This window comes from Vidua chalybeata, chromosome 2 (assembly GCF_026979565.1).
Source record: "Vidua chalybeata isolate OUT-0048 chromosome 2, bVidCha1 merged haplotype, whole genome shotgun sequence".
NCBI classification, from domain to species: domain Eukaryota; kingdom Metazoa; phylum Chordata; class Aves; order Passeriformes; family Viduidae; genus Vidua; species Vidua chalybeata.
In genome coordinates, this window is record NC_071531.1 from 79,499,415 (window position 1) to 79,525,396 (window position 25,982).

General features: G+C 44.6%; 1 protein-coding gene across 4 annotated transcripts in view; it reads right to left on the bottom strand.

The window, feature by feature from the left end:
- Positions 1-6,206: 6,206 nt before the first annotated feature.
- Positions 6,207-25,982, bottom strand: part of ME3 (malic enzyme 3) — a 117,302-nt gene continuing 97,526 nt past the window's right edge. For all 4 annotated transcript variants that reach the window (XM_053935004.1, XM_053935001.1, XM_053935003.1 and 1 more), the window contains exons 7-14: positions 22,646-22,755; positions 11,446-11,543; positions 10,151-10,264; positions 9,385-9,490; positions 8,673-8,815; positions 7,588-7,761; positions 7,061-7,159; positions 6,207-6,478 (exon numbers count right to left, since the gene is read on the bottom strand). In XM_053935004.1, the coding sequence (XP_053790979.1) occupies positions 6,317-6,478; positions 7,061-7,159; positions 7,588-7,761; positions 8,673-8,815; positions 9,385-9,490; positions 10,151-10,264; positions 11,446-11,543; positions 22,646-22,755 (1,006 nt within the window). In that variant the 3' untranslated portion in view covers positions 6,207-6,316. The remainder of the gene's footprint in view (positions 6,479-7,060; positions 7,160-7,587; positions 7,762-8,672; positions 8,816-9,384; positions 9,491-10,150; positions 10,265-11,445; positions 11,544-22,645; positions 22,756-25,982) is intronic.

Sequence of the window (25,982 nt, forward strand, 5' to 3'; positions counted from 1 at the left end):
GGTTCTGGGACAGACATTGCAAACCTGAATAGTCTGATTGCTCACAGACCTCGCCTTCTTATTCTAAGTAGCCCTGAAGGGCCACAAAAGTGACCAGATGGTGTTTTTTGCTCATTTGGTGCTCTGCTGCCTTGTAGATGGTGACCTGTGTTGCTCAGAAGCTGAGCATCAATCAGCTTTCTTGGGTTAGACCTTGTCTAAAACCAGTGGGAGAAGCAGCTCTGTGGGTGCCAGCGGAGCTGGGCTGATCCAAGGCTGGGCTGGCACCTCATTCCCAGTGCTGCCAGCTTGGGAGGGTTCTTTGTGGGCTTGCAAGAGCTTTGGGTCAGGCTCTGGGAATATGGCTGACTAAGCAGCAGCTGCATAAGTCTCTTCAGCTTAGCCTCTATCCTGCTGTAGTTCCTTAAGGGGGATGTTCAGATTATAGGAACTTGCAGTGACAGAAAAAAAAAAGAAATCTAGAAATCAGTGTTCTTCGAAGAATGGCTACATTGCTGCCAGAGGATGTATTTGTATCTGAGGAGTACCTGGCATGGGAAGTATGATGAGCCTGGAAAGGAGCTAACAACAGCTTTTCCCACAACACAGACCAAAGAACTTCTTTGTAACTCCTGAGGAGCACTGGAGCCCCTCTCCACGCTGTGGAGGCAGTGAGGGCACCTGAATAGCCCAGGGGTTGTCATCTAGTGAGGCTGCATCTTTGATCTCCTTTGTGCATGTGTGGGCTCTTTTTGTTGGGTTGTTTCCCCCAGCTTGAGTAGTGCAGGCACTGAAAACATCACCTAACAGTCTCACTCAAAAACACCCTTGGGAAATTGTTTTCTCCTCTGAAACACTGAAGATCATAATCTTAAGCATATGCAAGAATAAAAGCTTTTGTAATTGAGCAAGTTATTTTGATTTTTTTTGATGCACTTTTTATAAAGAGTCTGTCCCTAAGGACTAAAGATAATTCTTTTTAGTTTTTCTGTCTTAAAAGAAATGTCTCCCCTTGAAAGGAAACAGGTTCTGTTTGGTTGGATCGAGGTCAGACTACCAAACTATTTCATTTTACAAAGCCTGCACTGAGTTCTTCAGACACACTAAACTGCATTTTATTGCAGTTGCCTTATGTTACTGGAGATTTTGATGGGAAAGCATACACATGTTAATAATTTTTAATATATAGTCAAAGATGATAAAGGGGGTTGACAAGAACCCTTGCTTCTCATTTTAAATGAGGGAATCTTAACCTTTCCTTAATGGGGATTTACTGACAAATAAGTAAGGGTTCACCATGAATAATTACTACTGTGTCTCAGTATTTTGTGACTTAAATGGTCTGGGTCTATTCCAAAGCCACTTTCAGAAAGCAGAAAGATTCCTTTTTTAAGTGTTTTGAAAGAGGCTCATTAACTATTTCATGGCCTGAGTTTGGGAATAGTACAGCCTAGTATTGATGATGAGTCATCTTCGCTGAGCTTACATAGTTGATCAAAGTGTGAAAGTGAAAAAGATACAGAAGTTTATTGTAAACCCTTTTGTTTCCTGACTTTCTAAAGAAACTGCTTTTGGCAACATTGCAAAAACTGAAGGTCATTCTGCACTTATTGGCAACAGGAGGAAAAAGGTGGTGGAGCAATTCCATAGAGATGTGCAAGAAATTCAGATGAGACTGTGAGAGTTTAAGCCTACAAGCCTGACTATATGAAGTGAGAGCTGGGTACACTTTTAGGATAGCTTTGTGTCAGCCAAAGAGGCTGCTGAATGCTTCCTTAAAATCCAGTGGTGTTTGTACACACCTACAAAACCAGCCAAAAATAGAGTGTGTTATAATGAGCGCTCTCTCCTCAGTTCTGTGGGGGTGAATATTGGCAGGAGATTGCTGAAAGGCAATGCTATGAATGATGAAGGTGTTTAATAATATTTTTCAATACCTCACTGTAAACCTGATTATCCCCTCCCTTGCTGGCAAAGAACTACTTCACCAGCCTGCTGGTTTTTAGGCTTTTGTGCTTTTTGGACCCCCCTCCATATGAAAAGTAAATGTACTGTCAAAGCCTTATCTTTAGGGTTGTTATGATCGTAGTCCACAGGCCTTGGTTGTCCAGAGATCACAGACTCAATGTCACTGCATTGCTGTCAGTGGAATGTATTTTTAATTACTTGAATTGGCCAGTGTGGGATTTGAGGAATAGGCAGCATTTCCCAAATAATCCTTCATTTTTCCTTCTCTGAAATGGGAGAATCACATCTTATTTATACAATCTGTTTCACCCTCTCAGAGGCAGCTAAAACTGCACGATTTACCCTGTGCTCCCTTCAGGTATTCCCCAACAATGTTGGGCATATAAGAAAATGTGGACTGGTCTGCACTGAAGGAGGGAGGAGAGGATTCAAGATTTGTAGTAACGGGTTCTAGTGTGCCTGTTAGCACATGTTTTGTGTACTAGGATGTCTCCTGGTGGGCATTTTAGACTGCTTCAGCCTTAGCAGCTAATCATAATTCATTCTGTGGGCTCTGCTGCACAAATTCTGGCAAATCCTGCTGTGCCAGATGAAGAGATGACAGTCTCCATTTTCTGCCCTGTCTCTTTGCCATAGGTGCCATCCCTTAGCTACGTGTTGAAGAGAATAGTACCTGCCTCTCTGTTGCTACAACCTGTGATCAGTGCCCAAAAGCATCCTCAAGGAGGGTTTGGAGTGAAGTGGGGGCAGTTTGGCTTAGCCCAGGAACAGCTGGAGCTCAGCTCAGCCATTTCAGCCACAGCTAAGTGAAGCAAATCTCCTGTCAGACTGGGAGTGAGTTAAACCTAAAACACTGCGTGACAAATCACTTTGTTGGTACCTGTAGATGGGGAATACAGACTGCTCTCTTTTGGAGAAGCTGGCCATAATTGTTATTAATTTTATTTTTGTTTGGCTTCATGAAATATAGAGGCCCACAGTTTCAGCCCTTTGTACTTCCACTGTGGTGAAAGCTCAGTGAAGGATATTTAATTTGATGTTGCCACAATACTCTTCAATCAGAGGAATCCTGCCTGAGAAGCTGCTGGACCAAGGATGGTGTCACAGGAGAGGTGGTGGTCCCTTTTTTCTTAATTGCAGAATGTGATAGAAGCTCTTCTGTACCACAGGGTAAAGGAGAAATTTATAGGGACTGATTTCCATGACTCATTTCAATTATGTAGCAGACATGACCCTTTTCTGTCTTCCAAACCTCATAGCGAAGAGCTTGAGCTTGTGCCAGGTGCGCTCAGGACTCTGCTCTGGGTTCAGGTGGACACAACAGTCCAGGGTGGCACTGAGAGCTGTCCTGGACCCTCCTTTAGCATGACATTCTTATTTCCTTCTCTTCCCATCTCTCTTTAATGTGTTCATCTCCCAAGCTCAACAGAATGTTTCTTTGGGTATTGAGGCTGAGCACCCTGAAAGGCGATGGAGGTTCATGTCTGAGACCTCTGGACACCTCAGTGACTTTCCAGACCAATCTACAGGAGTTACAGACTAAATAACATTTAGTGCTCTGACTGCTGACTGTATGAATACAGCCCTGGGTGACTGTGAGTTGAGCTGGACTCTGGCAGATCTTGTTTCAATAATACCAGCAGTGTTACAGTTCTGTGATCAAATCCCCTCCCATGCCAACAGTCTCTTCTCTGCCAGTGGTTTGTCAGCTGGATTTGTTAGGTCTGGAGTAAACAGCCCTGTTATTCTCAAGATATAGAAAGCAGAGATCAGAGGGGTAAAATTGGGTATGAACTTTAAATGAGGAGAAATTCCATCCTTCTACCACCATTTTTCATCAGTGGCTAACTAATAATTTTTTGCATAGAAACACCTCACAGTGGAACTGGGCTTCAAATAACAGCTATAATTGCTTCTGTGCACTCCAATAATTGCATATAAATCAATTACCACCATTTTAGGTATTTGAACAGCTCGCTCTATGAAGAAAAACCTTTCTTTCCTGTTTAATAGCCAGACCTTTAGCTTCTTTGTTTATTCACATATCTGGGACAAATGATTCAAGCTCAGTCATTAATTAGTGATTTTATCAAGATTTTCCTTTCAGGATGGAAAGGTCATCACACCCTTGAAGTGCCAGCAGAACAAATGTCTCCCATTTGCACATGAAATCAGGGCTTGTGAGGAAGGTGCCTCAAAACATGACTTAAAGGGTAGAGGCTTAATTTGGGGTGGATACTTGTAAGAACAGCCTGGTGTTCCTAATACAAACGTAATGGCCAGACATCCCGACTTTTTTCCTAAAGTCTGTGATTAATACTTTTTATGGCTTAGATGACCCTTCCTGCCTAGAGCTAGCTGACAGAACACCAGGCACAAGGGCTGAAGTGAACAGTCAGGCCAGAGGAGGATGGCCCTGACTTCAATATAATTTATTTTTATTGTATTGTCCAGAGCTCCTTGGGTTGTCAGAGCTACACACTGGTTCCTGGATGCTCCTGGAGATAAGCCAGTGCTACAGCCTGTGGCAACTCCAAGCAATGTGCTGTCTTGGCCAATGTATGGGCCCCGCCAGGGGAAGAAGAACATATTTTACTACAGGACAAATGCTACCTGGCTAATCCAGACCAAGTGGAATTATAAATAAGATGAAATTTTGTTAAATAAGAGGAGAGACACGAGAGATGAGGCAAAGAAAAGTGAAGGTTTTTTCTTGGCAGAGGTAATTCAGATATCAGGAAATTGTCAGGCCATCATGTTTGGATGACACAATAACCCTTTCTGAGCTTGAAATAGGTATTAATATTGCCAAATTATTACATGTATTGATATATTTTTCTTGTGTTTATGCTAGTTATATCACTGGTTTCAAATTACCTTGTTTTTCAAAGGAAGAAATAAAGAACAATTTAAGAATAGAGACTTTTCCTGCTGCTGAGAGAAAAACTGGGAACAGAGAAAGCCAAAATGATCTGCTAGAAATATCCTTGCTTTAAATTAGAAAACAAAACACAGCAGCTGTAAGTCCCACACTATTCAACTTGAGTTTTTCCTACACCAATTTAGTCTCTTTTACTAGTTGATGTTCCTTGTAGGGCAGACGCCCAGCAACTCCAACTCCAGTAAGTATTCCCTCTACGGGAGACTTTTCTTGTACAAGACTGGACAAGAAGAGAATATTCACTGCCACTGCTGAAGTCCCTGGTAAAATGTGAGGTACGGCCGACAGGACTTCTCTCCTGGGGCAAAGCTGCGCGTAGAAGTCCTCTGCAGCCCTCCAGTGGTTCCCTTTGAACCCTACACGTGGGAACACAGGGCTGCGGGCTTTGGCAAGGAACTCGCAGCGCGGGCACAGCCTTGCTCCCATAAAAGGCTCCCACCCAACTTGCTGCGCTCCCCCGAGCACACCTTCCCTTCAGCCCCACCTTCCCTTCAGCCGCAGCAGCACAGGGAGTGTGTGCTGGAACAGTTGCCAGCAATCCCTCTGTTCTTTCCCAGTTATGGTCAGGGGCACCCATCCTGCTGGGATAATTTTCGGTGAGGTATGACAATGTCACAAGGCTGGGGGAGGCCTCCCTGGAACTCTGTGACACAGAGGGACTCCCAGGGGAGCCCTTGGCTGGTGGCAGTGCGTCCTTAGCAGTGTCCATTGGGAGCTGCACCAATGTGATGGCTGTATGTGGTTTTGGGGGTGTCCTGCTCTCTGGCTTGGCCCCTATGTGTCCCTTCACTCTTGTTATCTTGAAGGGCCACCTGAATTGAGGAGGAGAGGGGTTGAGGGAGGTTTTGGGGTTTGTTTCCATGGGGTGTGGCAAACGACAGTACCATGCACCAGTTTGGGTTGGTTGAGACTCCCCAGCATCAGGGACTCCAGAAGCAGAAAAGAGTGGTGCTTCCCAAGTGTGCAACACTCCCAGGGCAATGCACACACTTCCCATTACATCCAGGCAGCCACAGGCAAAGCATGGCTGTCATGTGTGAGGGATGGCCGTGTGGATTCGAGCTTCCTATGGGCACTCCCAGTAGCCATGGGATTCTGTGCTTCTGAGGTGGCCCAGGTAGCTTATCTCAGGGCAGCTGAGAGTAGGCAGTATGTTAAGCAATCAGCAATCAGCCGTGCTGACTGACTGGGATGGGCTGCAGCCAGTCTGTCACCCTCCTTGGAGTATCCACTGCCCACCCTGGACTCCATTTTATTCCCTACTGACATGCTCCCCCAGACAAAAATCAGTGGCAAGTAAAAAAATAAAAAACAAAACTTGGATTAATTTACTTTTATCATTCTGCAAGCCTGGAGGTGCGTTATATCAGCAATGACATGGGCCACAGGAACTGATGGCAAAAATGAGAGAACAATTCTCACAAAACATTATATACTTTGTGTTTGCATGGCTGCGGGGGGCCACCTGTAATCATCAAAAGCAAATGAATCGTAGTCAGAGCTGTACATGAGCAGTTTCACAAAGGTTTCCTTGTCTGCTGGCTCGGGGTACGAAGAAGCGAGGCCATGCTTGTAGGCCCAGTCAACAATCTGCAAAAAGATAAGCAAAATGAGCTGCTGAAACAATGCTGGCATGTTATGAAGTTGAAACCAACTGCAGTTTGGCCCTGTCTGTGTTTTCCCTCTTTCCTCCTTTCAGAATTGTGCAGTTTTTTTCTTTTTTCTCTTTATGAGTCAGCTGCACTTCACCCTCAGTTGGGTGAGGGAATGTAAGCTGCCTGCTTAAATACATGAGGAAAGGTTCCAAAATAGCAGTTTGGAACCTAAAATCTTTTGGCAATTTCAGTCATGTTTGAATTAAACTCTAAACCTCATTTTTTTAAAGTGCTGAAGACTCACAGCTTCATGCAATGAAGCAGAGCTTTGTGAGCTGTGAGGCATCCAGAATCAGAATGCATTTTTCACATCTAGGTTTTAATGATGGAAGAAATCAAAGCAGCAATTATGGCCAGAAGAATTCCTGAGAATGACTGCTTTAGATTTTAGAATAAATTGAATTGAAATTGAATTGAAATGAATTGAATTAAAAAAGAAACACAAATAAAAAATGATGCCAGGGCAATTCCTTCCCTTCCTACCATGAAAGATGGAAATAAGAATGGAAATACTCACTTTCACAGCAATTTTGAGAGACACTTCTCTGATGCTGCCCAAGGGGGGATAGAGTCTTCCTTCTGCAAGATTCTGCTCTGTCACCTCGTCAGCAATAGTCTAGAAAGAAGAGAATGGTAGTTTTTAGGGATGGTCTCAAGCACATACCACATTCCCTCACATTACATGGTATGTGACTGAAACCTCAGCAGCTGGGACTAGTCCTGAGTGGGAACTCATCATGACCTGTTCAAACACATGTGCGTACACGTTTCATCACAGATTTCAGACTGGAGCCAGAGTGGGGCAGTGCTGTGTTAGGGCAGCAGGTGTGGAGAAGGAGAACCCTGTCATGGCTCCTGCACCTCTGTAGGTGTAATGGAAGCGTGAGCTTTCCCTGAGCCAGGAGAAGGCTGCAACTTTTTGCTGAGACTGAGCTATTTCCCCTCCATGCATTGTCGTGGGCCGGGTTCTTTAAAACACCTGAAGTAGATACATGTGCCTCTTATCATCTTTTTTACAATATCAGTTAAATGTCAGTTGGAAACCTCTGCTGTGATGAGGAAGATTTCATCAGAGATGTGTCGGATCCCACCGGCAATGACTCCCAGAGCCACTCCTGGGAAGACGTAGGCGTTGTTTCCTTGGCCAGGGAAGAAGGTCTGTCCATTGGGTAGGGTTACCTTTGGGAATGGACTCCCACTTGCAAATATTCCCCGGCCCTGATCAAAGAGAGAGAAAAAAGCATTCAGATTCGGAAGAGAAGTCTTATATTTCTGCTGCTCATCATGACCTGTGCTCAGGGGACATTGGTGACAAAGTTGCCAAAACTCAGTCAGCAGAGGCATCTCCACCAGAGCCACCTCCAGCTGACACTGTGGGAAGACCCAAACCCGCCCCCCCCCCACCCCCCCCAGCCATGATCAGGGCCATGGGAAGGGCCACCAAGCACTGAGCATGTGTTTGTACTGCAAGTGCTCTGCTGAGGAGTCTTTCTACCTCTCTATCAACCATCTACGGAGTATGAAGAGAGACATGTGGGATAAAGGTCTGGGGCTGTGTGATTGCTCTGGCCATAGGCAGGTGGTGGGGAAGGCAAAGGAAAGAGTGAGCCAAGGGCTCCTCTCTCAAGCCAAGTCAATTCACATGACTGTAATTCTTCAGTGACATTGGGTCTAAGTTAGGTGATGAAATAGTAACATAAACAGCTAAGCTGGGGTAACACAGGGGACAGAAACCAGAGAGGATGGGACATCTCAGACAGCTGTGGGTGAAGGAGGCAATCACTTTAGAGGATCACTAAGTAGTTCAGGCTGCTAGGGACCCAAATTCTTGCTCACAGCAAGGTCAGCTACAAAATCAGTCCAGGTTGCTCAGGGCTTTACCCAATCTGGTCTTGGAAAACTTGCAAGGACAGAGACTGCATGAGCAACCTTGGCCCTGCCCCCTGCTCCACCTCCTCACAGTGTCAAAATCTTTCTTTACACCCAGCTCAAATGTCTCTTATTTCAATTTATGCAGGCTGTCACTTGTTTGCCAGCATGCTCTGCTGTGGTGTCCTGGATCCAGCCAGGCCCTGTGCTCCCGGTGCTGAGCTGTGGTACCTGGGTGAGGTACCGGGGTGAGGTGGTACCTGGGTGAGGTGGTAGCACTGCTCTGCTGTGCACTCTGCTTTGCTCGTGGGGTTGCTCAGGGCAAACACGATGGGCCTCTCATTGAAGGCTGCCATGTCCTTCAGCAGCTTCTCAGTGAAAGCGCCTGCGACGGCCGCCACACCTGGAACAGCAACAGCAGGGTGAGGTGGTGCCTTCCCGCTGTGCAGCTTCAGTGCATCGGGCTGGTCCCTGTGGGACTGGTAAATGAACTGTGGGAGGGAACCAGCTTCATCTCTGGAGATGCAGGTGGCATCTTTCCCATATGACAGTGAGATTTAAAGCCTATCTCAAAATAAAGCCCTCTGCTCCTCCAGGCAGAGTGGGCACAAGTGTTTTGGCCAGCCTGACTGCAGTCCTCTGACTCCCAAAGACCTTCCTGAGGTGCCTGTTGTCATCCTCATCCTGCCCAGCCTGATAGGGCCAAGTTTGTTGCTTGAGAGGCCCAGATCCTGCCTCCCCCAGCACCTCCCTCTACAGCTCTGTCTGAAAGAATTCCTACAGCTCCAAAAGTGAGTAAGCCTGTGCCCCGTAGTTAAGACAAAAAGGATATGGAGAACTCAACCAACAAAACAAGGGTGAAAAAAGCTCATTTTGTTTTGACTAGGAGAACAAAAGGAGACTCCAGAGGAAAGACAGAAACTTTCCTAATAATTGAATTGACATGAAAAGGTCATATTAAGTGAACTTCACCTATAACTGCTGTAGGCTTCACTTTCTCCACAACCTCTTCCAGTGTGTCCACACTGGGGTGGTCCTGGGCAAAAATTTCTTTCTCGTGATTCAGGTGGCTCCTGCCCTGTGAGGAAAAAGGAATCAAACTTTGGTCTGTTGGCAAAAGGTGGACACATAACATAGTAACTCACCTTCAGCTCATTTCGTCTCTCAGTCCTCTGCCTAAAGCAGATTCCACATAGCAGGAGCTCAGCCAGTCAGGCATTGAGTGGTTGGTGTAATGCCACACTGGGCTGGCCTCTGCTCCTCTCACCCACCAAAGTATGCTGACTGTGTGGAGGAAGGACCTGGCTGCCCTTCACTTGTACATAAAGCACAAGTCTCCTCCAGTCTGAGGAGGGACAAGGGCAGAGGCCCTGGGGCCCCAGGGAGTGCAGAATGGAGCTGGGCCAGGCTGGGTCACCGAGCAGGGCACAGTTTTGCTGTGATAATGCCCCATATGATGTGCAAGACTTCCAGCACTGCTTGAGGCCATGGCCAGCAGGATATCCTTCCACTTCAGAGGCCCAGCCTGAAGTGTTGCCTTTAGGGCAGCCACTGCTGCTGGCACACTTGTCACCATGTGACCTAGTCCTCTGAAAGCAAGAGCAGCAATGCTGACACCAATAAAACGGCAGCCTTTACTTCAGGGCTGAGCAGGGGTCCACAGTATCTGCCTGCTCTGGCTTCTCTAGCTGGCAATGGATGGCAGGTGAGTGGAGCTCAGCTCTGGAGACAAATTCACCTTCACAATCAGTCCCTTGGAGTCCACCATCCAAATTTTTTTGATGGCATCCTCTTGTGAAACTCCTTCCTTTTCCATGGCCATGAGGATGAGATGAGCTATGCCCATTGCAGCCTGGAACACAGTATATAAAAACTTCATTGGGATATCATTATCTTTTGGGGGAAGATTTTAAATGAGAGGTGGGTTGGGTCATCCCCCAGCACTGTAAAAGCAGGGAGACTTTCTGTGGTACAGTGCCAAGGCATGGGGCTGATTTTAGCATTGTAGGTACTGCCATAAATAAAAACCTTTACAATCATTCAGCAGAGCAGGTTGCAGGTGAGGCTGAAAAAGCAGAAGTGGTACCTTGACAAGCAGGGGCTGTCTCCATAATTTAAATCAGCTGCTGCAGGGGAGGAAGAGAGGCAGACCCTTTAAAAATGCTGGTGATAATACCAGTACAGAGGAACTCAAAGTCAAGTGGGACTGCTGTATCTGAAATACGGCCATGAGGAAAGTCTTCTCCCATTCCTGCCTGGGAAAGCAGCCCTGGACATTCTGTGTGTTTGTGCTCCTATAGCCATGCCTGGCCCTTCTGCCCAGATGGGGACTAACAAGGCAGGAGGGGCTCTGTGCCACAGAGATGGTGACCAGCACAGACATATCTGCCGGCAGGGGTGGAGAGACAGAGAACAATCTTTGTCTCAGTGAGGGATAGACAAATAATAACAGATCTTCCCAAAGTCTCACAGGTGAGTAAGAGCTGAGACAGGTCATAGACCAACACCTTTAGTCCATGGACCAGGCTTTGGAGGGTTCTTCTTCTTCCTTTCTCTTTGAGCAAGGCGCCATACAGGCGACCTGGCTTCTGCCATGGAGCACTAGGACTGACTCCAGATAGAAACGTGTTCTTACAGTTCTTTGAGTCTGAGTCCTTTGGACTCTGCTGCTAAAGAAATTCTGCTTTACCCTAGACATCAACCCTGAGAACTCAAAGCAGCCTCCTTAATATTCCTGCCTCATAAGGAACTTCCCTAAAGGTACTTAAAGCCCCACTGACACGTGGGCAGCCTCGTAGTATCCACAGAGTCTGCCCAGGACTCGCGGGCCAAGAAATCACTGAAAGACTGTTGGTAACTTCCACACAGCAGCAAGATCCACCTGTAGGGCCCAATCCTGCCCAGTGACAAGGAACCTGCTTCTGTGCTTCATCCTCATGAAGCCAAGCCTTGCAGGAAGTTTCACAGTTGACTTTTCTCTCTCTAAATTTGAAGATGGAGCATTTTAAGGTACAAACTCAGGAACATTCCTACCTCTCCAGCTCCCTGGAAAACAAACTTCTGGTCAGAGAGCTTGCTCTTTGTGATTCTTAAGGCTGCAATGAGGCCAGCGACTGCAACAGATGCTGTGCCTGAAAGAGAGAAACACCATGAGATGGACATCCTGGCAAATGCACTCTCTATCCTGCAGATGTACTGTCAGAAATCTTGTGGTAGAAATCATTCTCTTAGATTCTGTCACTGAAGGATCATAGTGCCTTCCCTATGCTGAAATATTAACATTCAAATTCTCCTGCAAGGCTGGAGAACACAAATTTTCCTCCATGTAGAGTCAAAGGGACACCAAATCCTAGAATGTCAGAAGAAGTTAATACCTAATTTGCAAGGATTTAAGATGCACCTGACTTCTCCAAGGTCACATAAGACCCCTGTAGCAGAGCAGTGGTTTGAACTTGGGTCCCCTTGTCAAAAAATCCTGTGATTATGGACTTACCATCCTCTTCTCCTATTTACCTTCACAGCCCAGCATCACCATTTTTTTACTCCTCTAACACCCTGATACCCTGACTTACAGCCATCACATCCTGCTGCTAAACATTAAGGAGTCATTGAGAACAGGAGTTGATCCTAGATTAGTGAGAAACAATGCAGTAAATGGAGCAGAGTCCTGCTGTTACAGCCACTGTGATATCTACAGCTTTCCATGCATTAAGGGGGCCAAATGTCCAGACTGAATAGCCTGCCTTTACCCCACATAACTCACACATAAATCACATGCAACATTCAGCTAATGTCCTGTCCCAGGTGAAAAAATATGGTGGAAATAAATAAGGCACAAGCTAATAAGGATTCAGGCACTGGTGTTATCTCAGCTCACCTGGGCAAACTGGATGCAATGTTAAAGGGGACCTGGGACAGAAGGTGGAAGTTTGATCACGGAATATGGAAAGTTGGAAGGGACCCATAAGGATCATAACGTTGATTAGTATTCTTCCTTAGCATTTGAAAGAATATCAGTTTGGATATGTCCTAATTTTGATCTATTCCCAGCTGTAGTGCTGGTCTCTCCATTCTCATCTTTAGAAGCTTTGTGAGAAATCAGAGAGACCTGATAGTAATGAGTAGCGAGGGGGTGGTCATGGCTGGGGCAAGCAATGACTACTTTTAGGTTAATACGCCTGATTTCACCAAATTTACAGCATTTCCTATTTTGCCGCCCATGTAATCAGCCAGTGGTTCAGGGTTTCAAGTAGCCAGTGCTTCACTGAGGTTCCCTGCAGGGTCCTTAGGGCCTGGGGTGCTGCAAGGCATCAGGAACAGTCTGAGAAACAGCAGCTCCTGAGTAGACATGACCACGAGCAGTGACACCAGCAGATGGAGCTGCCTCATCTCTGAAGGACCCAGAAAACAAATTCAGCTGTACCTGCTCCTTTTCTTTAGTGCAAAAGCTGCAGACAAGCTAGGAATCTGTTGGTATATCACTGGGGAATGATTCACACTCTTATCATTTCCTAGCAAGCAGAAAATATAGTGGAAGCACAAGTACTCTGTCAAAGAAGTACTTTTATTGACATGACTTATCTTGTTTAGGGAATCTATATACTCTACTCTGACAAAGAAAATCTTTATAAGCCAGACCAGTAGTATTTGTCAGTACAATGTGAAACATTTTCTCATTATAACTCAGATGAATTTAGTTCTCCAAAAGCTAATAATTAGCTTCTCTTAAGAGTAATTCTGGTTTAGCAGAGGTGACAGGAGCCACACTTCTGCAACAGATGTGGTGTCCACATTGGCACAGTGGTACAGAATGGCAGCATCACTTCATAGAACCACAGAGTGGTTTGGGTTGGAAGGGACCTCAAAGACCATCTAGTTCCAAATCCCCTGACACAAGCAGGGACATCTTCCACTGGATCAGGTTGTTCCAAGCTCCATCCAACCTGTCCCTGAATACTTCCAGGGATGAGGCATCCATGAATTTTGAGGGCACTGCAAGCATTCATGCCTTAAACACACAACAAACTAGACTGATGGTTGATAACTTTGTAAGCTTCTTTCTTGCAATGAATTACTTGAGACACTCGTTTCAGCATCAAGGATGAATTCCCTTCATCAGCTCAGAAAAGTTTTTATCATTACATTTCCAGACCCAGACCATTTGAGTTCAGTCAGTTTAAAAGGGAGTTGATGGGAGGGAACCAGCCACTGAGCACCTTGTTGCTTCAGTATTAACATGTCACACAACTGAAGGAAGTGTACAAAGGATTTCCTCTTGCTCCTCCTGCACTATATCTCTGCCTTTTAATGCGGTCTTTAAAGTAGTGAATCTGCCTGGTGAAATTCCACTGGACTAGGAAAATTACAGAGGAAGTGTCCAAGAAATTTAAAAGAACACTGGATAACTGCCTAGTTTTTAGCTTTTGTGTTTTATGGGTGTCACATAACCAGTCCATGCTCATTCTCTCTGTTAGGGTGAGTCCATAATCAGCAGGACTGCTTGGTGTGCTGCCATGACAGATGCTGAGGATGGGACTCCTCTAAACATGTATGATCCTGCTTATGCTAAAGCAGCCACCTGAACTGGGTCAAATGAAATACACCCTGGAAGAGTCACCACTACCATATGTTTTTTAGAGAGACAAGGTAACGGGAATACATGTAGGCACTTTTGCTGCAAACATCTAATCTGTGCAGGAAGAGATTCCACCCTGTAAGTCTGAACTGCAAAGAAATAGGAAGAGACCAGGGTCCCCCAGTTGTCAGTAATGCCAGGCTTGTGACATGCAGTAGAGCATGAACATCTGTGTGTACACTCACACATGTTCACACACTATCTCCAAGGCTTACTTTGCACACAAATCCCCAAATCCCTGTGTGGGTGATCAAAGTTAAAAAACCAGAAGTTAAACCATTACAGTGTGATGGTGTGCCAGGTCATAGCATTAGCAGTGATAGATGCATGGAAAGTATCGAAAAGACTGAAATGTTACTGGAGAAATATCTTGTTTCTCTTGGTCTTGACCCAGGCAAAACTGCTTTATACCCTGCGACTGTCAAGAAGTCTGATGGGACAAATGCTGGTATTTGCAAACCCATTTAAGTGGGAAATGCTCTTGAGATATTCAACAGAGGGAGGTACTTGAGGTACTTTTTAAAGGTGTCACTAGCAGGAATATGACAAGTGGTGTGTATGAAAAGAAAGGCGGCATGGACTCAGTCTGCAGAGCAGAGACCTGTGGGATTGGGTGTGCCATTACTCATCCCCTGCACTTCTACTGCAGCTTTGACTAACAGCAGGGCTCTGTTCAGCTCTGCCACTCCTAATCCTCCTCTCTTGTTCCAACGTGTTTCTAATCCCTCTATGTCTCCCAAATTCCATCTCACCCCCATTACTCAAGTAATAAACTTACTGTACTTTGGCCTTAGCTCAATATTTTTCTTTGATAATTACAATTTCTGAGTACAGAACAACGGAGTATCTCTGTGGAGAAGGGTTCACAGCTGGTTCTTGTAAAGAACTGGCTAATCATTGTGCTTCAGTTCTAAAAGAAAGTCAGACTGGAGCAGGGAACTCCTCAGCATGGCAAGAAAAAACCAGCCATCCTTCAACACGTTGGTCTATCTGTTTTCCAAAGAGAAAGAGTGCTGCTATTGCAGATAACTGCTTCCCTAAGTAGTTAGCAAGAGCCAGCTTGGCTGGTCTGTATCTGAGGTGATATGGAGGGGTACAGAGAGAAGAAAGGAAAGTGCTTGCAAACCATCCTGTCTATCCAACACTTAAAGTGAGTGCTAAGCATGATATCACAAAATAGAAATAGCAAGCAGACCTCGGGATCTCTCTGGGAAGACCACAGCAGAACCAATACAAAAAAGAGGCATTTAGAACTAAGGCACACTCAGGAACATGGCCATCGCTGCAGAAATCAATTTCTGACACTCGGGCACATTCAAAATATTATAAAACATTAAGGAAAACCCTGTGGGGTTGATGTTCCACATGTACTACTGCAAGTGAGAACAAGCCCCAGTAGATGTCAGTGGAGGTACACTGGAGCATAACCTGAGGACAGGATCTGCTCCCCAGCATCACATGGGAAAGGCTGCAGCAGAGAGGCTCCCATTCCTGGGGACCTGACCCTTCCTCAGAGTGGGGAGAGTGGGCAGAGGGGCGAGCAGCTCTGCACGTGGAGTTACAGGAAGCGCTGCACGAGTCTCTGGGGAAAGCGCTGCCCAGTGCCGAGGTCGAGGCTCTGCTCTGTGCTGTGGGTCCCAGCAGCCAGTGGCTAAGCAGGGAACACGGGGGAAAGCATGGACCATGGGGGTGCTTGGGGGCAGGAGTCCTCTCATGCTGATGGTTGGCACTGCCCTGTCACCTGTCCTGGAGGGCTGACTGAGCTGAGCTGAGCATCACCACCATGCTGAATCCTTCCAATAGCAGCAGCAATGGGAATGTGCAGCCACACCACTGCCTGTTTCCTCACACAACACCTGTGTGAGTGACTCTCCACAGTACACTGGTGGAAAAGATGACCAAATTCAGCCCGATCTTTTATTTTTCACTCTTGACCTGCCTGCTTATGCTTCGCCCTGTCAAAACCATGCCAATACGAGGGCCCGGGGAACAGCAAACTCTAGTTTAACAGCTCCAGCAAAGGGCAGCCAAGGAAATATATCTACATTTATGGATGAGGAGGAAGCCTAGGGCTTTTCCAAATTCTGGTTCACATTAACTCCCTGCAGCAGTTCCGCCCATTACTGGAAAGCGGAGTGGAGCTTGTCCAGATCCACTCCGAATGCATACTCAAAAGTCAAACACAACAAAGCTGGAGCAAAAAACTGCCAAAGTGTTTGCAGCTCAAGGTCTTCCCCTCCATGGCTGTGGGCTAGTGATACCCTTCCCCCAGAGGGCCTCTGTAAGACATTAAGAAAATAAACTTAGAAATGGTGCAGAGTTAGTCAACAAGAAGAGCAGTAAAATGCAAAGCATTGATGCACAGGGATGGAACTTGCTCTCTGAAGGGTGACCTAGAATTTTTGGTGGCATGGAGATGAGCTGCCTGACAATGGGGAAGCCTAATGAGGCCATCTCTAGGTTCCTGCTTTTAATCTTTCCACTGTAATGTGCTTGGACTATACTGTGCATAACCTTAATGATGGGTTCTGACCATGGCAGCAGTGCCCTCTCTCCTGCCTGTAAGGTGCCAGCCTGCACCCACTGTGCCCGTGCAGGCTGAGCCCCCTCGTGCACCTGCATGGGCAGAGGCTGTCAGGCAGCTGCCTGCACTCTGCAAGAAAGCATCTCCATCCCCATTGCAGCACTGGTGACTCTGTGCATACTGCTGCACACCAACAAGCTAAACCAGGTCAGAACTAAACCAGGTCTTCTGTTTGTTTTGCCTCCTTAGCCTGGAATTAAAAGATGACAGCTTAACACAGAGGCGTTCTGTGCTGATCTTCACTGCAGAGGAGGAATTGGCAGTGGCATCCAGTGAATGAGATAAACAGCAAACAAGAAAAGCAGGAAAAGAAAGGGAAACAAATGCCACAATTCCCGAAAGTGACAGAATATAAGGGCTTGATCATTAGAGTGCTGCACGGATAAGCCCAAGAAACTGAGGCCCATTTACAGCCTGGAGTCCACGCTGTTCTGACCTGCCTTGTGTAGCAGTCAGTGTGTGAATTCAACACAAACCCAGGAGCCAGCCCTTACACAGTTAAGGCAGCAGCACCAAGGGGAAATGCAGCAGCCTCTTCTGCTGCGGAAGCAGGTCTAGAGGGACTGTTAATAGTGAACCTCTGCAGGACTGAGAACACCTCCACATCTATCTCCAGGCTGGGTAAATCCCCAGGGAATGCGTGCTGCTCAGGAGCTGCCTGGCAGGACATTGCCTGCTTTGTTCCACAGTACGGTACCGTCCTGCACTCCCTTCCTATTGTGCTTCCCCCTCCTTAGCTTCCTGTGATAATTACCGATGCATTTGCCACGCCAGCTGAAACAACAAAGTAAGATACTATACCATTTTAATCTGCTGAAATTAGTGGCTGCTGAGCCAAGAACTCTCACTTTGCCTGCTTCTCACAGCACATGGAAACGTGCCTGTGAAACAGGCCTCGTTTGCACATGATTGATTTCCAACTTGCCCAAGTGTTTGAAGCTGCTCAGATTTGTGACACTGGAGTCAGCCTGTTCCCAGCCTCAGCTGAGATCTGGAGCACTGTTGCTTCAGGCCAGGCACTGCTTCCTGAAGTGTCTTGGGAAGGTTAGGGAAAGGTTATCTGCTAGGATAATGAGAAAAGGTAGTTGGTCAGTCAAGAGGTATTTTGAGGATCATCAGCAGTCACACATCCTACAGCCGAAGGGAATCATTGCTGCAATGACTTGGAAAAGACTCAGAGGTGTTCTGTGAAAGGGGGAACCCTGAGCATTGCCTGCAGACTACTTTAGATGACAGGCTTTATGCTTTTGTGCACTGTTCTCTTTGCCCTGCCTGTGTGTGTGAAAAACTTTTGAATGACATGATCTGACACAATTAATTAAATAACACATTAAAGATTTCTTTATTTTTTCTGCAATTCTAACTAAACTTGCAGAACTACTTCTGCTGTTCAGTACTGAGTAAACATCTCAAGAGGCATTGAAGTTGGTCAGGTATGATTTACCTTGGGAGATCCATACTGTTCTCATTCCCTGTCATGTTCCTAGGTGCACTTCCAGAAGACTTACTTTGTAATCTCTAGACACTGTGGTTAGGCTAACTGGGCTAAAATTCCCTGGATCTTTCTTTTTACTTTTCTTGAAGGTAGGTGTGACATCTGTCTTTTATTTAGGAATTAGGATCTCCTCAATCACCATAACCTTTAAAAGACTGACTTTGTAATGCTGTTAGCCACATACCTCAGATCAATCCTTAGATGCGTCTCATCAGGTCTCATGGACTTTGTCTCTTGAACAATCCCTGCTAAATAGGCAAAAGTCCATGGAGATGCTGTAATTTTGCATGCCTAAAGTTCTCATCATGGAAATAGAACTCTGGATGTTTTCCTTGATCTGCATGAGGTCTTTGACATCACCTCCCAAAACATCCTTGTAGCCAAACTGGAGAGGTACAGACTGAACAAGTGGGTGAAAAAGTGGCTGGGCTGGTAGGCTCAAAGGTTTGTGGTCAGTGGTACAAAGAGGCCAATACTATTTAAGTTCTCATAACAATGGAGAATATAAAACAGAGTGAACTTCCATAAAGTTCATGGATGATTACAAACTGGGGATAGTGATTGACACAGTGGTGGTATGACAGTCATTCACAGGGATCTCAGCAGGCTGGAGAAATGGGCTCAGGGAAACCTCATGAGGGTCAGCAAAGGCAAATGCAAAGTCCTGCAGCTTTGCAGACCAAAACATTGGGGTCATGGCAGACAGCAAGTGGAAGATAAGCCAGGAATAAGCCCTTGTGACATGGAAGGACAACAGCCTGCTAGACTGTATCAACAGTAGGTCAAAAAAAGTGATAATCTTTTCTATTTCAGCACTTTTGAGGTCATCCCTAGACAAGCACGTCCCATCTGGGACTTTCAGCACAATGACAAACTGGAGCAAGTCCAGAGGAGGGACACAAATATGACCAGGGTATACAAAAATGACTGAGGAGCTTGGGTTTGAAAGGGATGGAGAAGACTAAGAGGACATCTAATTTCTGTTTGTAAACACTTGGTTGGGGTGTTTGTAAAGAGGCCAGATTCTTCTTAGAGGTGTACAAAAAAAAAAAAAAGATGAGGCACAATGAACACAAGTTGCATCTAGCAAAATTCCAATCAGATATTAGGAAAAAAAAATTAACAAGGAAGATGAGAAAACTTTGGAAGAGGTAGCACAAAGAGATTGTGGATACCCATCCTTGTATATACTGCAAAGTATTTGGCTGGACAAGGCTCTGAGGAACCTGAAATAATATAAAATTTGGATCTAAGTTTGAAATCACCCTTTATTTGAGTGAGGGCTGGCTGATGTCCAGAGGCCCCTTCCAAACTAATGCCTTCAATGGCTTTATGTCATTTATTGTATGAAGCAGGAATCCAGAGATGCCTGCTTCAAGGATTCAAAACTTTTTAAGACTTAACAACTTTTTAAGACTTTTAAGTTGTCTACTTTCTGTTTAACACTGAACAACTAAGTGGAACAACGTTAGAGGAGGAAGAGAAAGAGGAGGAGCTAAAGCCTTCTCATGTACCTCTAATCTTAAGTGCTTCAGAGCCTGCCCTTGTACTTTACTGGGAAAAAGGAAGAAGTGACAATCAATTTTCTCCCTCAGAGCTGTAATTGAAGCTGTTGCCCCTTACATGAACCCAGACAGAGCTGGGAAAGGACTGATGTCATCACCCCCTTAGAGGAAGGAGAAGCACTCCCTCAATGGGAGCTCCCACACACGGGCACTGTGAGCCAGCTCCTGCCTAGATCCCAGGCTGATGGCTTTCAGAATAAGCAATCACCTCGTCCCAGTTGGTGGTACCTGGCAGGCATCCCACTCAGCATCAGCAGGCTGGCTCCAACTGGAAGGCGTCTGAGTCACCTTCATTCTCTGGGGTTAGGATGAATTTGGAAATACAGTAATTTGTAAGACAAAAGAAAAAGAAGTAGGTATTAATATTTTAAACTGTTTTTAATTTTGTGTAGGCCCTGGGGCAGCAACAGGGAGGCCTAAAGGATCTTAAGGGAAGCAATTTATACCTTTTTTCCTCATCTCATCTGGGTGTGTATGTGGGGGCACACAATATCCAGAGTCCCACTAACCAATGGTCAGTGAGTTTAATTAGTATAGCTCAGGCCTCACCGGCCTTGCACTACTTGTGCCTAAGATGATTTTAATTCAATATACTTAAAATATTGCCAGCTCACAAGTTGGAATAATTCAGGCTGAGAAGGTCTGTTCCTGTCTCACTTGAGTAAAATTAATCAGGCCTGCATTAAGAAGGCTTTGTATAATTCTCATTAATCATTTAAACACCACTTACATTGAACTCTAACACTTTTTAAAGTAGGTGAGTCATGAAAGATCATCACGTTAGAAAAGAGAGAGTCTAAGGTAAACCCAAAGAACAGGCGGGTGTAAGTGAGAAAATGCCACTTCCTACTTTTTTCATATCTGAGGGCACAGAGGGATATATTAGGGTGGGTAAATCAGACTACTCATCCCAGATTCAATTCTTTTATCTCTGACATGACTCCAAAACAGAGTTAACTGAGTAGATCCACAATCCTTCAGCATTCCAAAGGTCCTCAAAACTAATTTCTGACTACAACCCTAGCTTGGATTTCCCTTTTCTTTCTGACAGCTCCATAAAAAAGCCCAAACAGGTGCTTGCTTCCTTCGACTCTTTGCTTGTTGTGCAAAAGCTCAGCAGGATTTCTTTACTTATCTACTACTGAGAAATCAGTGCCAGCAAAATGCTTTATCTGAGAATATAACCATGGTTTACTACAAAGAGGTAAAATCCTACTCTTTCAAAAGGCAGGACTTCAAAGAATTTTCGGGAGACTTGACATCTTCTATGCACGGTGACATGCATCTAACTGGGGAGGATCAGATAAGGTCCATTTTATGACAATACTGTTTTACAGCATCCTCCTGCATTTGGTTTGCTGCTCTGGGGCAGTCACTACCAGGAACTGTCTGATTCAGCTATGACCTATGGCCAAAAGAAAACGATAAAAAATAGTCTGCTGCTTCCCACTCAGCATATGCAGTTTAGCTTTAATATTCTCTTTTTCTCCTCTCTTTATCAAAGAAACCTTTCAAATTCACCAAGAAACCTTTGCCATTCATTCCAGTTCTGCCAATAAAACCTACATCCAGGCCCCTGATGTGTGATTTGCTACATCACTGGCCTCTTTTTGACTGCTGAGTCCTCTTCCACTTTCAGAGAGAGCAACTAATCCAAAAGAAATCTTTACAACGTCAGCTTCTTATTATGGCCTTCATCTGCCCATCTTCATAGTAGTCTGAGTACTTGGTTCCCCTGTTCAATACTTCAATACAAAACCGTGTCTCCTGGGTTTTCTTTTCCTGTGCTTCTCTCTCCATTGGAAGTTTTTGGGGGTGGTAAGAACACCTGATGAGTTGTCTTGTACAGGAGTATCCATCTGCCCTTCCCTGAAATGCCTTTAGATTCTGTGCTTCTAAACCCTCTTCATGAAAATGTCTTTGAGCAGGTCCATGCATCCCACTACACCAACCATATTTCCCCAAACCAGGATATTACTCCTTGTGTCAGATAGGAAGAAGCTGCTATACACATTGCCAAATATTGTTAGATAAGCAGCAGATGCAGAAACAGCACTGGTAAGTCTGCTCACAAAAGAACCAGTATTGTGTGAAAAATAACACTGATGTTTCTTTCAGTCTCTTTCAAGTACAAGTGAGGATGAGCCCAACTGACTGCAAATAATTAAATCAAACATTGGAAATTTCTGCATGTTTCAAGCAGGACTAGACAAAAGAAAAGATGAAGGGACTCAGAGGAAAACTGGTTGTTTGTAGACACTTGGGAAGATCCTGTCCCTGTCAAATGGGCAAACAGCCCTTCCAAAGGTTTAAAGCAAAGTCAGCATCAGACCGGAATGCAGAGTGCATCCCGGTGGGCATTGAGCAATCCTGCTGACTGCTGAGCCTCTCAGGGCCTGGATACTTGATTGTTATTACCCAAGCTTCGCTGCTGTCACTTCTCTTTGGCGCTGGAAGAGTTACGTTAACCACGCTAGGGGAGAACAGATCTGTTCTCAGATTACTGCAGAGTTAGCATCCACAGAGAGGAAAGAAGCTGGTCTACCTTTATTTTTGTGCATGTAATAAAGAGGATAACAATAGAGGGAAAATGCCAGGATCAGCTAATGACCACCTGGCTCATGCAAACAGAAAGCCTTGCAGAGCTGTTAAAACGTCATCATTGTTTTAGGTAAATTATAGAAAATTAATGGAACTTTCTAAGTTACCTGCATAATCTAAACCATATGATCCATTTTCTCCCTTGGATGTTTCTTCAATGAACAGCTAAATTCCTAAGAACAATGGAGACTCACTTTTCAACTCAGATAGCTGAGCTTTTGTTTATATTTTTAAATGTTTCTGTAAACTCTAAAATTTGTCAGACATCTGACTACTGTATAATAAACAGTCTTGTGATATTAACCACTGCTTCTCATGACAAGGTTAAATTTGATTTTCCTAACAGTACTTACCCTGAATATCATCATTGAATGTACAGTATCTGTTGCGGTATTTATTGAGGAGACGAAAAGCGTTAACATTGGCAAAATCTTCAAACTGGATCAGACAATTCATACCGTACCTGCAAGTTAAAGGGCAGTTTAAAATGGATAAATAGGACATGATATACACCTTTTACTAAGGCAATGTAGCTAGACACTGTAGTGCAGAAATAAAAGTATGACAGAAATGCAGCACAGTAACAGCAAATGGGATTACACCCATCCCAAGGCCCACACTCTGAGAAATGTGGAGTCACCAGGACACCAGGATTAAATTGCATTCATAATTCAAGTGGCTTCTTAATACGTGTACTAATATACCTACATGTGCATGCATCTTTGGACTTTTGGCATGAGAGGTTTTCAGTGGTGTATTTGCAGAGGAGGTTCTCAAAGCAAAGGGGACACTCTTTGTGGTTCAGCTGCCACACTGCATTACAGCAAATCTGACTGCAAAGGGGACACCAGTTAAAGGGACACCACCAGGGACCCACTTCAACTGTAAGTGGCCAAAAGATGAGAAAAAAAATCTGCTTGTAGGATCCTGTAGAGTGAGTGTTTCATGGTGGGGTTGAGTGGTTCATGGTGTGATTTCACAGCCACACTTCTGTGTTTTTGGAAATGTTTTTCTCCACTGAGTTGTTTAGCAGGAAACCAGCACGCAATGACAGCTAGTGACCTGTAGAGTGAAAAGGCAGGAAATAATTGCAAACTTTCCATAATTGTCCAGTAATTTCCAGCAATTTCAAGGAGAAGTGTGCAGTTTATAAATTGGGTAATATTCAGAGTGGTCCATATATATACACATTCATCAGTTTGTATGACTCTAGACTGCATTAAAGCTTTGCAAATAAAATTTAAAAGGGCCATAATTACTCGTTTCTCACCCATAAATGTGAAAGGGCAGTGAGAGAAACTCAAGGAATGAGTAATGCAACTATTAGCAACCTCTGGGCTGCAGGCAGGTGAAGGGGCTCTAAATAGCTGCACTTTGTTAGATGTAGCATCACCTTACATATCTTCTATTCAGACTTTCCTCCTTTGCCACTGAAATCTGAGGTGGAACACCCCTGCTTTAGTGTAGAAACTGATACTGGATAAAATATACTCCATTTGAGACCTGAGGCTTCTGTCATGAAAAGGTCTTTTCATGGTACTCACAGTGTGGGCAGTCAGGCTCTCCTAGAAGAGCCTTGAATTTTTTATTATTATTATTGCTTTCCACTTCAATTATATCTGTCAGTAAGGAGACAAGGATAAGCACATGCATTATGCTCCTTTATTTTTCCATCCTGAGAATCTCTCGCTTGATAAACCCCCTGGTCTCAAAAAGAGACAAGGGTTGGCTCTATCGCTTGCTTCTCATTCTCTGTGTTTGCTTTTAGAAAAGGACCACAATGGGGACAGAGCTTTTAGTAGGGCCTGTAGCAACAGGAGAAGGGGCAACAGTTTTAAACTAAAAGAGGGTAAATTCAAACTAGATGTAAGGAAAATATTTTTTACAGTGAGGGTGGTTAAAGACTGACACAAGCTGCCAGAGAGGTAGTGGATGCCCCATCCCTGGGAACATTCAGGGTAAAGGTAGATGGGGCTCTGAGCAACCTGGTCTGGTTGAAGATCAGCTTACTAATGGATGTTCCTCTTATTCATCATTTGGGTGTGTAAGGAAAACATGCCTAAGAGGGAGATGACACAGCATCCAGAACATCTCCTAATATCTCACAGCAAATAATTAGCAAATTTTTATGCAACTTCAGTTGCTGTAGAAACTATTTCTCTAACACCGGTCTTACTTATTGGTATCACTGAGGAAGTAACATTACTGACTTGCTTAACAAAATCAATGATCTCAGCCAGCATTAATGTACATGTGGCCCGCTCTGTGAATTCCTTCCTCACTTCACATTTGTGGTCTGCAGCATGGGACAGTGCACAAGTTACTTCTATTTTCACCTTTGACCCCTGTTAATTAAGCAGAGCACAAAAGAAGTATGGTAGCCCAAAACCACTTAATTTCTCTTTCTGCTTCTCTGTATGGCAGAACAGTGTTGCAGTGCATGCTCTTCTCACTAAAGTATTTTTTTGAAGATTGTTTTCTTTTCCACTGCAGTACATCTACTGAGCTTTTTAAAGTATGAACTCCAGTTTTGAGCTTATGTGAGCCTTGGAATAACGTGAAAACTAAACTTTTCATTCATAGAGACCACATATTGGTCATGGTAAGGCCTGATGACTGGATGCTTTAAATGAAAGAACCAAGTATTTCGGATTCACAGTTAAAGATGGGAATCTCAGATCATGATCTTAGTCCTCAAGGGCTACTCACCTTACTGAAGTTTTGAGAGAAATTTAAAGAACTTGTGCTACCCAAATTCACTGAAAATAAAGACAAGTAGACAGCTGAGATACTGAGTTGTCTTAGAAATCTACCAGTTGATCTTGCTGCCCTTTGCTAGTGGTACTTTGGTGGCAGCACAAAGTGCTCCATCCAAGGGTGACCAGAGTAGGCTAAGGATGAACTTAGCAAGGAGTTTGAACAAACCAGCTACTGGGCCATGTGCAGTAACATCTTTGTGAGCATCAACATGATGAGTCAGTTCTACTATCCCTCCCCCACAGCACAGCATCTCAATATTTGTGTAATTCCTTTCATCCCAAAGGAATTCAGAGCTCTCTACAAAGAAAATTTGGGTTGCACCCAAAAGTAAAATGTAGCCAACTTGGAACTAGAGCACAGAAGTCCTTTAATATGCAACAAAGCTAAGAAACGGTCCAACTCAGGTAAGAAGGTGGAGAATACTTGGTACTGCAAAGGAAAAGGGTGTCCTGAGAGCTGCTACATGTTTTGGAATCCAGCCAATAAAACGCAGTGCAGAATGCAATTTCTTGCACTACCTTTACATAACTAAAATTTGGTTGTGTAATGCCCAGCTGTGTATTGCCCAGCTGGACAATTCTGACTGCCCTCTCAGACCATGGAGAGAAAGGGCATATCCAGTAGCAACTTCTTTCAACTAGTCTAAGTGAAAAATTGAAGTAGATAACATCTCTGGAGATGCCTCTTTCTTCAGAGTGACTGTGAAGGCAGACTAAGATGACCAACCTAAATTTAGATATCTAACTTTAGACACCTAAATTAGGAGAGATAATCTAATATTATCTAATTATCACAGGAAGATCTGGTTGGGAACATATTAAATATATGTCACACACCTTTCGGTCACTGGCTTATCACCCTTTCACTGCAATACTGTGCTGCCCTTCAATGTTTGCAATTTTTTTGTTGATGTCTGCAGAAACTGCCCTG